General features: G+C 37.8%; 1 protein-coding gene across 2 annotated transcripts; it reads right to left on the bottom strand.

The window, feature by feature from the left end:
- Window positions 1–911: 911 nt before the first annotated feature.
- On the bottom strand, window positions 912–8,044 carry LOC133689803 (homeobox-leucine zipper protein ATHB-8). 2 transcript variants are annotated; one of them, XM_062109855.1, is made up of 19 exons: window positions 7,648–8,044; window positions 7,316–7,541; window positions 6,933–7,092; window positions 6,520–6,623; window positions 6,313–6,403; window positions 5,602–5,697; window positions 5,403–5,516; window positions 5,234–5,317; window positions 4,984–5,139; window positions 4,829–4,903; window positions 4,486–4,592; window positions 4,212–4,404; window positions 3,819–4,004; window positions 3,608–3,685; window positions 3,254–3,388; window positions 2,796–3,121; window positions 2,573–2,672; window positions 2,011–2,160; window positions 912–1,304 (listed from the first exon to the last, which is right to left on the bottom strand). In XM_062109855.1, the coding sequence occupies exons 2-19, from the start codon at window positions 7,534–7,536 to the stop codon at window positions 1,158–1,160; spliced, it is 2,523 nt and encodes an 840-aa protein (XP_061965839.1). In that variant the 5' UTR covers window positions 7,537–7,541; window positions 7,648–8,044; the 3' UTR covers window positions 912–1,157. The 2 variants fall into 2 exon arrangements, with proteins under 2 accessions (XP_061965839.1, XP_061965838.1); XM_062109854.1 differs by having other exon boundaries at window positions 7,677–8,044.
- Window positions 8,045–9,475: the final 1,431 nt, after the last annotated feature.

The following is a 9,475-nucleotide window of genomic DNA, read 5'->3' as shown; positions in this document are numbered from 1 at the left end:
TCTCAAAATCAATTCCAGGGTTCATGTGACCAAGTTCAAGGCTCATAATTGGTAGCACGGAGCTTTATACATAGGCACAGGGAAGGGACAACATTGACCTCTATGTCAAGGCTTCTCTACTGTTGTGATTACTTTTGAAACATAGCACTTTTCATGTGTTGCTTGCTGGAAACAATGCTTGTAGCAAAAGATCCTTCGTGTATTAAAATCAAGTCCTTTCTTAATGAAGTCTTAAACAGGTGGTCTACAGTAGAGATTGTGTGTCCATGAGAAAATTCTTCTCGCAGCCTTTCATAGGACCTGAACTTGAATGATATCATGGGAAGCAAGCCACTCGCCAAAGGGTTAAGCAGTTTCAGAAGCGGTACCTGATCAACTTCTATTAATATTAGAATTGGGCGAGTAGATAGGCTATCTATCTGAGTAGTGAATGCTCATGGTTAGGAAAATAGGCTTGCAGATTGACAGGACTCTTGGTCCCTTCACATTTTATATTGATCTTCAACCAGACAAGGACATAAAGAACAAGACACCATCTAGTGAGACTATTTTACTGGCATCATTATCACTAATGACATATTGGGTCCCAACTTCTAACAGGTAAAGGATTTGAGGTGGGGCGCGTGAGAAAAGAAAAGCAAAAGATTCAATCAAGATTGGTGGCTAAAGAGAAAAATGAGGAGCACCCAACGGAGCTGATAGCAACCATGTCCAAGCAGACGAGAGAAATGAAACAAGGCTTAACAAGGAGCAAAAGGAGGTTAAAGAAAAAGGAAATTCTGTAATGGCAGTCCACATTTGAATCAAGCAGTTTCTCATAGAAAGACGCTCCCAAAGATTTTTAGGCATATGAGCATTTAAGCAGTGATGTGACTTTCTTTAACATTAAGAAGTGCAGACAGGATGCCATGTTTGGAGGGAGAGATAAGCTTAGACATTCATAAATAAAGTATAAAGCAGAGTACAAAGAGAATTGCAACAGAAAAATGGGGCCATACAAAGATAAGGGCAGCTAAAAACGGGGCCCCAAATGCCATTGTTGCATCGTGATCATTACAGTATCAAGGCACCGCAAAGCATCTGAACCAATTTTAGAAAGACAGTGTAAGGAGTGGTCTAATTTGTTTTGTTTCTGGAGTTATGTTCTGGCCAAAGTGTCACACAAAAGACCAGTTAATGAACATGAAGCAAATGCAGTGAGCGCTCTCTTCTTCATTCAATACCTTCCATGCCACAGCTCTTTCATAGGAGACGGGCCTTCCCATACTTGACAGGCAGATACCACCTTGAAGGCACATAAAACCCTGCCAACAATAATTTGCAGTAAATTAACCACCATTACTTTGATAAAATGAAGGAAAGCTAACGGTTACTTTTCTTTTAGCTAATCAACCTGGCAAGAACACGAGTATTAGCTGAGAGGTTGTATTACCAACTTTGAGAGCACATAAGATGAACTCTAAATTAAAAGCGCCTTTCAATGGCAGCCAGTGGGAGGATTTGGTTAAATTCGACATTTTTAGTTTGTGCAAGGCTAAGGTAAGCCCATCAAGAGTCAAGGGATCAAAGTGAATGTGCATGTTAAATCAGCCAAAACTTTACCATGTGATACATGGAATTATGACCATATGTGCTGCTCCAAAAAGACAATTCACTTTCATACTTTGCTTTAAAGGCAGTGTTACATTTTCAAGGGTAAATGTATTAGTTCTTTAATATCATCATTTGCATAAGTTCATAAAGGTTGAGGAAAATGGTTTTCAATTGTTTCCCTGACATTTACATTTGGTCACACAAGTTACTCATCACACAGGTCCATCAAATATTCTTACTGGTGCCATTGACATTGAGATTCTGAGAACTTATGAAGAAGATTTGAAGCTAAGGAAATGCTAGGCACCTAAGATAGAGGCTTTTTGTAGCCCCAGTTCCTGTTTAGACGATCCTTTATCATTTTATGTTATTTTTTCATAAAAACTTTCCATATGTGCATTCTAATAGTTATCATACCTGCTGCATTATTTGTGGGAACTCTGAGTACAATGTTTTCCTTCCATTATCATCAAATATCTTTTCCAAAGTGATGTCTTGAAGTGCAACCAAAGTTGTCTCAAGCATGTCAAGTCCTGCTTGATTTGCAAATGTAAAAACCGGCAGAGTCTGCATAATAGAGCGATAAATAAGTTACCATATTTAAAATAACGCACATCTATGTTCAGTAATGCAGAAAGGAAGAAGAAAAAAGTTCCTTGGTTAGCAAATACATCAATTATTGATTCAGATGGAAACACTAAAGTTCAAATCTGCACCCAAACACATATGCAATAGGCTGATGAGAAGTGAAAATTTTAGAAGTTAGTTCACAGAAAGGGGCAGTAAAGCATCTCTTCATTTTTAAGACAATAAAGGAGGGTTTATGGGTAGAACTATGCATATTGTTTCAATGCCATTCTCTTGTCAGATTATGATGCATCATGCAACATCAATGAAATATCAGTGTCCAACGATTAGAGAGTATCTTCAAATAGACTGTGATGCAGATAATTAAAATTCATATATGGTAATAAAATACCTTCAAAGAGCAGCACATAAGTGCATCTGAGTGATGCCAGAGTGTTTTAAGAATAGATTCACTTCCTTCATTTTTGAGCAGTTCCACACCTAGATAGCACCTGCAAAGAAGATCAGATAGTTTTAGGCTAAATCATTAGAAATGAAAACAGATCAAGTAAATGTATCTAAGTTTTTAGGACAAGTAGACATGGATCCATGATAAAAAGATTAAAGAGTCACACCTGTAGCTTTCACAGATCCAACGAGCTAGTGTGTGCGCTTCAGGAGTACCAGGTGGTGGCCGAAAACCAGCATGAGAACCAAAATGAGAAGGAGAGAGTGCTAATGCTACCCGCTGAACAGAAGCTATAATACTACGAACATACTGCCGAGCCATGGATGCCACATTTTCTTGAAGGTGCATCTCAAATGCAAATTGGAATGCTATTGTCATCACTGACTTTGTGCACCCACTACGGCCTGAAAGATCACCTGATGCTCTATTTCCAGCAGGCCCAACCTCAAGAGCAGATGCAAGGTCAAGTGTGCGGTTTGGACTGGAGGCATCCTGCATCACATTAATGGGAAAAAAGTAAGTAGGAGCTAACATCAAGCAACATTTTTTAATATATTAACAAGAATTCTCATAACCTAACAGAAAGCATGACATCATTTTCACTAGTATTATATGAATACTCACCATCCCAGAATCAAGAGGAATGATACGGAAACCAGAAGGAATAATAGGAGCATCATCAGAAAAAGAGGCATCAATTGGGGCAAAGATGAGTTCAGCACAGGTGCCAACAGCATTCTCGTCTACTCCACTACAGAGCTGAAGAAATAGAGTAACCAGGAACATTAGAATCAAAAAGGAATTTAAGTGCTAATTGTTGGATATAAACAAATGGTAACTGAACTATTCCAATAGTGGACGCAGAAACAAGTTGACAAAGATAGTACTCAAGAAAAGTAATATTAGTTAAATAAAAACAAAGTGAAATATCTGTGGTCCAAGATGAAGGTAATTAATCAACATGGAAGTGACACTTACTTGTAGCAGGAAAACATCACCGGGCATGAGCATGTCCTCCCGATATCCCATATTTTCAAGCTTAATGACCTCCATGAACTGCAATGGAAAAACAGTATTCTTCAATTATGCCGTGGCATTAAGAGACAGCAAATTGCAACGATTTTTGTCAGAGGATGGAAGCCAAACAAGAGAAAATTGAAACCTAGTAATCCAACAATGAAGTACTTGCCTCTTCATGCTCAATTGTGTGAGCCAAGGGGAGGATAACTTGACCCCCAAAATTTCCAGCTCGAGATATTGGCAAGCTACAAGGACCAGCTTTAACAGCAGCAGCTGCATAAGCATCAATACCACTGTCTGCCCATTCTGATCGATGTTCACGCAAGAATCTGAGAAGTATTGCTGGAGGTACATTCTACACGAAAATGGAAGAAAATCACTTCCTTGAATTGCTAGTAATTTTCTTCTAAGAACTCTCAGATATGAAGTAATAAAATTAAGGACCATAAAGGAAGTTTTAGCTCACAAAGTAGCAACTCCTTGGAATTACATACTGATGCTTTATACATCTAGCAGTCTAATATGTATATAGTATAACATCGACCACAAGTACAACACTTACCTGTAATAACATGGATGCTTTCGCACAAAGCACTGCATTACTCATAGATGGAAATCCATTGGCATAAGAAAAATTTACACCCATCATTTTGGCAGGAGATGAGTTTACAAGAACTGTTACATCATCAATGCCATCACTTTCCAACATAGACCATCCCTCATCAGCAAATCCATTAACAGCTTCATTGAAGCCCCTGTAAAATAGGATATGTTAGATACCTCGTGTATCAATGGCGCTAATGAGAAGCTTTGTCCAAAGAATAAGAGCTACATACTTGCTCAGTCTCTGACTTAATGCACGCAAAGCTGCAGGTCTTCTTCCCCAACCAGTGACGTTTGGCTGAGAAACTTCTTGAGAGACCTGCCTCAAATGGCGTAAAGCCTGCATAAAATGCCATGGTTATATCAGAGCTCGAGACATTTATAGTCTCCCTTCCATTCCTTCCTCAATCTTATTCATTAATACTTGGCTAAAGGTACAGCTGATATCCATCAAAATTACACTATTCGTCTGTGCATAGAAACCATCAAGCTAGAATCATAGCAAAATATGTTTCTCATTGAGAAGTGCAATATAAGAACATAACTGACAAGATCCTGAATACAAAACAGTCTTACCGCCATTGTTGTCTTCTGAGCAAGCAACGTTGATGACTCGTAAAGCGGGCGCAACACTTCAGGTACACTCCAAGGCTGCATGAAAGAAATGGTTTAATTCGAACAGCAAGGGAACGAATACACTCATAAATAATACAGTGACAAGATTTACATACCTCTAAATCCATATGATCAACTACATGAATAATTGATCCACCTCCTTCACAAGGTCTAATAAGATACCCGCTAGGCAGCATTTCTGCTCTCACAAAATGCTGTGTAGGTGGCATGCTTGGACCATTTTGGGTGTTGTTAAGAGATCTCTCACAGACCTAAAAGCAGGACAATCAAAATTTGCACCATATTTGAGAGAGAGAGAGAGAGAGAGAGACTTGATTAAGAAAAAATTTACACAGTGCCACATACCACAAGACTACCATCCTCCAAAACAGATGTGTAGCGCAGTAACCAGAAGTCACGAGCTGGTGCCAAAGTTGTAGGCGCATAGAGCTGAACCAAAACAAAGCTCATAATTGAGAAGATACAATAAAAGTAATAAGCCAGAAATAACTGGAGTGAAACAATGATTTCTTACCTGCATATAAAGCAATTCAATAGTTCCACCGCTTCCGGTGGACAATGCATTGACAACATCCACAGCTCGGCAATCACGAAACCATGATGGCCGATCTTTAAGGATTTCAGCAACCTGCACAAGACAGAACTAATCAACTCTTCACCAAATCACAACCAAGAATTGTGTGCTTTTTACACCAAGCAGAGGAAGGACATACTCTCGTAGGTTCTAGACCCACAAGGCCACATGCACGTGCTGCCACACCAGTGCATCCATGAGAAATAGCAACGATTCCAATGGAATCCGGACCAGGCTGTTCAGATACAAAGAAAAAAAAAGAAAAGAAGAAGAAATTATCAGTGCATATGTACTAGCACATTAAAAGTAAATGTTATGGAAAAGTTCTGCTTTTTTCAGAACTAAGCAACAGGATAGCATGGGACTAGAAATATCAAGATGGAGAAGAATCTCATGAGCCAAGAGACAAACTCATACTGTCTTGATAATGCTTCAAAAGAAAGGAAAGTTGATTCCTGCCTTGTTGCTTTATCAATTTACCTTATCAACGTACTATAAATGTAATTATTATTTTAACAGGAAGGCGTGAAATATTTTATGCAACCACTTGTCAGATTGCTTCGAAAACTCATTGATTTCCTAACTTAGATTATAAATGAGAATACAATAAAGCAAACAACAGTCTCTTACTTTCTTCGAGAGAAGAGAAGCATGTTAACGGGAAAAGGGGGGACATGCTGGCATGTAAAAAAATTGGATAGCGGTGCCCCAGGTATTTGTGAGATCGATGTGATTGAGATGTTGCTTAGAAGTTTAGCAAGATTATAGCACTATTAATTTATCCAAATAACGACAAAGTTCAAAGGATAGGATTAACAAAGTAAATAATGATGTCGAAGTGAGTAGTAACCTTCATCCCAGGCATTTGGACCCACTCCACAGCAGTTCCAGTGGCCTTCGAAAGAAACTGTGCTAAAGTCTCCTCTGCAATGGACAAAAGTCTAGAAAACATACAAACACAACCTCTTAAGCCATATAGTAGAATACAACAAAGGAACTGTAGAAAACGAGGGCAGAAAACAACCCAACATGAACAAACTGCAAATATTCCACTAACCCTGCAGGGCTGGCATCCCTTGGTGGATGCTGAGGAGTCAAATGGTGCTGACCACTGGTCACCACTGATTCACAACTTGTGTCTGTGGTGGCAAGGTTTGTAGCCTGCAAAACAACAAATTAACTCAAAAACCACCCAAAAAAAATCAACACGAAATTTTTTTCTTGTGAAAAAATTAGCATACAACTAATTACCTCAAGCACTCAATGTAATCTACTTTAATTGGCCAACAATCAAAATTTAAGGGAATGAAAAGAAATTGTAAAATAATTGTTGGCCTAACAGCAATAAATTTAACATGAACAAGCAATTCCGTAGCCTGACAAGAATCATATTGGTTATGAATTTCATTTTTATCCAAATTTCCCTCATAATATAAGCAAGTCAAAATATGAAAAAGAAGAGATCTTTACATTTTGTGTCTGTTGGCGGAAGTAACTATTCTCATATACCAGCTGTGACACCTGCTTTTGCAGCCTATCATTCTCCTCCATTAACAGCTTATTCATTGCTGTTAATTTCCTATTCACAGCTTGAAGCCGCGATGCCTCTTTTCTCTGCTTCTCTCTACATCTGTACAAATTAAACACAACAAACACAGTCACACAATCACTCAAGCCAAAAACTTCCAAAATTCTTCAAACTAACCCACAAAAAAAACAAGTTTTATAGAATTGCAAACCAAAAAATAAGCTAAATCTTGAGCTTTAAAGATCTAAACTTTGGTGTCCTTTCTTAAAAAAAAAAAAAAGTAGAATTATATCATCCGTGACTGAAAGGTTTGTGTCTTAAATACCTTCGATTTTGGAACCAAACTTTGATTTGTTTAGGCTCGATGTGAGATAGAATAGGGCATTCCCTAATCAACTGTTGGCGACGCATAGAGCTTGGCTTAGGACATTCATGGTAAAGCCTTTCTAGTGCTTCCACTTGTTCTGGTGTGTACCTTACGTACTTTCCATTGTCCATTGTTATCTTAGTACTCCCATCCTTACACGTCGAGCTTACAGCCATCATCCCTTCTACAAAAATATATAAATAGATAGATAAATTCACTAATTCAAGAAATCAAGAAAGAAAATGGTAAGAAAAGAAATATTCCCCAAGCTTCCTCTCATAGATACATACATGTGGTGGTTACTGAACGAAAGAATTACCGTTTGTCGAAACCCTGATGCAGATCGGATTAGAGATGTTGGCTTAAAGGCCGAAAACTAGGAGGAGCTTAAGGTTCATGTTTCAAAACGAACAGGAACAGGAACAGGAACAAGAACAAGACAGCTTTGAGTTCTTGAAAGCAGAGCGTTAAGTATGTAATAAGAAGGATTTATCTCTCTCCTTGAAAATGAACAAGTCTCTTACTCTCCTTCCTCTCTCTCGTTTTTCTTTCTTGATGTGTATAGTGAAGAAAGAAAGTGTTTTAGAGTGCTGAGTGAAAGGTCTAGAAGATGAGAAGACGGAGAGTTAAAAGAGAGAAGTGTTTTGTTTTTTTGTAATGTTTTAGTAAAAGTGAAAAGGGAGAGGGAATGGAGCGAGGAATATTGGGATTGAGGAAGAGAGGGTGGGGGTGAAGAGCGATAAAGGTAAAAAGAAAAAGAAAGAAGAAAAAAAAAAAAACCCTAAATACCAGACAGAATATCAGAGCATGTTTTTTGGTTTTTGGTTTTGTTTTCACATACATGTATTAGCATATCCTGTCATCATGTCACATCATATCAATTTTATCCCTCCCTCCCTCTCGCTGATTCTATTGCTGTTCATGGTTTTGGTGTTTGGTGCAGCAGCTCGTTCGCTGTTGCTTTTGGTGCTGCTTTGCTTTGCTTTTGTTTTCCACTCTCTTTCCACTTTAACCCCCCCAGATGCCGACTCACCTCCTCCCTCCCTCTCTCTCTCCGGAGGTGGAGGTGGAGGTGGAGGTGGAGGTGGAGGTGGAGCCTTGGAGGCGTGGGAAAGGAATCTATACGCTTGCTAGTAGCGCGTGTGGTTTACAGAGTACTTGATCATCTTGGTGGATGAAAATGCCTCCTCTTTTGTCTGCTGTAATAGCTTTGTTTCTGTCTTTTAATTTTCACTCCTTACTTTTCTTTTTAGGAACTTGATCCAATCTTAAGAAGAAATTTCTATAATCACTTAAATATATATATATATATATATATATAGAAATGGATGATAAATTTGTATAATGATAAAACCAACCATTAATTGTTTATTATTTGTATCAATTCAGTTCTGATAAATTAAATTAAAAGACAATATCTATTCATCTTCAAATTTAGAAACATGTGGGTTTTTGTGGATTTTCCTAACATCTTCAAATTTATATTCACCTTCAAATTCATCTTCTATTCATTGTCTTCCAATCACATCATTTCTTAATATAAATGTAAGAGATTAAATGGCTAGTTACAAGGTAGTGTTGTTGGCAATGACAATGGATGCATGGTAGTCCGGTGGTGATTCTTCCTGTATTTATATGGGTAATTAACAAAAAGATGTAATTAGAAATATAATTTTCTCAGGAGCGTGTTAGTCCTTTTATTATATATTACTGTATTTTAATTCTGAACATTTAATTTTTACATGTATTAGAGTGGGGGGGGGGGGGGGAGTTTTTGAATAATGAGTGAAGTAAACATTGCATTATTATATGATTAGGAATATGATTTTCTTTAAACTAACGAGCTAGCTACTTTTTTGTTGGAAATGTAATTTATTACTTTTAACTAGTCAGTATAATGGAGAAGTAATTGAAACTTGGGATTTGACCAAAAAAAATACATGTTGATTTTAGATATTGTTAATGTTTTTACTAGATTATTAACGCGCGTTGTGCTGCGGGTCGGATTAGATTTTTCCTGAACGTAAAGGCAATATTGAGATCTTGCTAATGTTTTTTTTTCTAGTGGAAAAAGGAATTCTACTCATGCGAGGATTAACCCAATATAATCCGGTTGAC

This window comes from Populus nigra, chromosome 3 (genome assembly GCF_951802175.1).
Source record: "Populus nigra chromosome 3, ddPopNigr1.1, whole genome shotgun sequence".
Taxonomy (NCBI): domain Eukaryota; kingdom Viridiplantae; phylum Streptophyta; class Magnoliopsida; order Malpighiales; family Salicaceae; genus Populus; species Populus nigra.
The sequence above is the reverse complement of the archived record's forward strand: the minus strand, read 5'-3'. Positions and strand labels throughout refer to the sequence as shown.

What these genes read in the sequence shown, in the direction of transcription:
- LOC133689803 (XM_062109855.1), bottom strand. Translation starts at nt 7,536, where the DNA reads ATGATGGCTGTAAGCTCGACGTGTAAGGATGGGAGTACTAAGATAACA. An exon ending in TTAAGTCAGAGACTGAGCAA is followed by an intron (nt 4,405 to 4,485) that starts GTATGTAGCTCT and finishes CCTATTTTACAG; the next exon opens with GGGCTTCAATGAAGCTGTTA. An exon ending in ACACAATTGAGCATGAAGAG is followed by an intron (nt 3,686 to 3,818) that starts GCAAGTACTTCA and finishes TTTCCATTGCAG; the next exon opens with TTCATGGAGGTCATTAAGCT.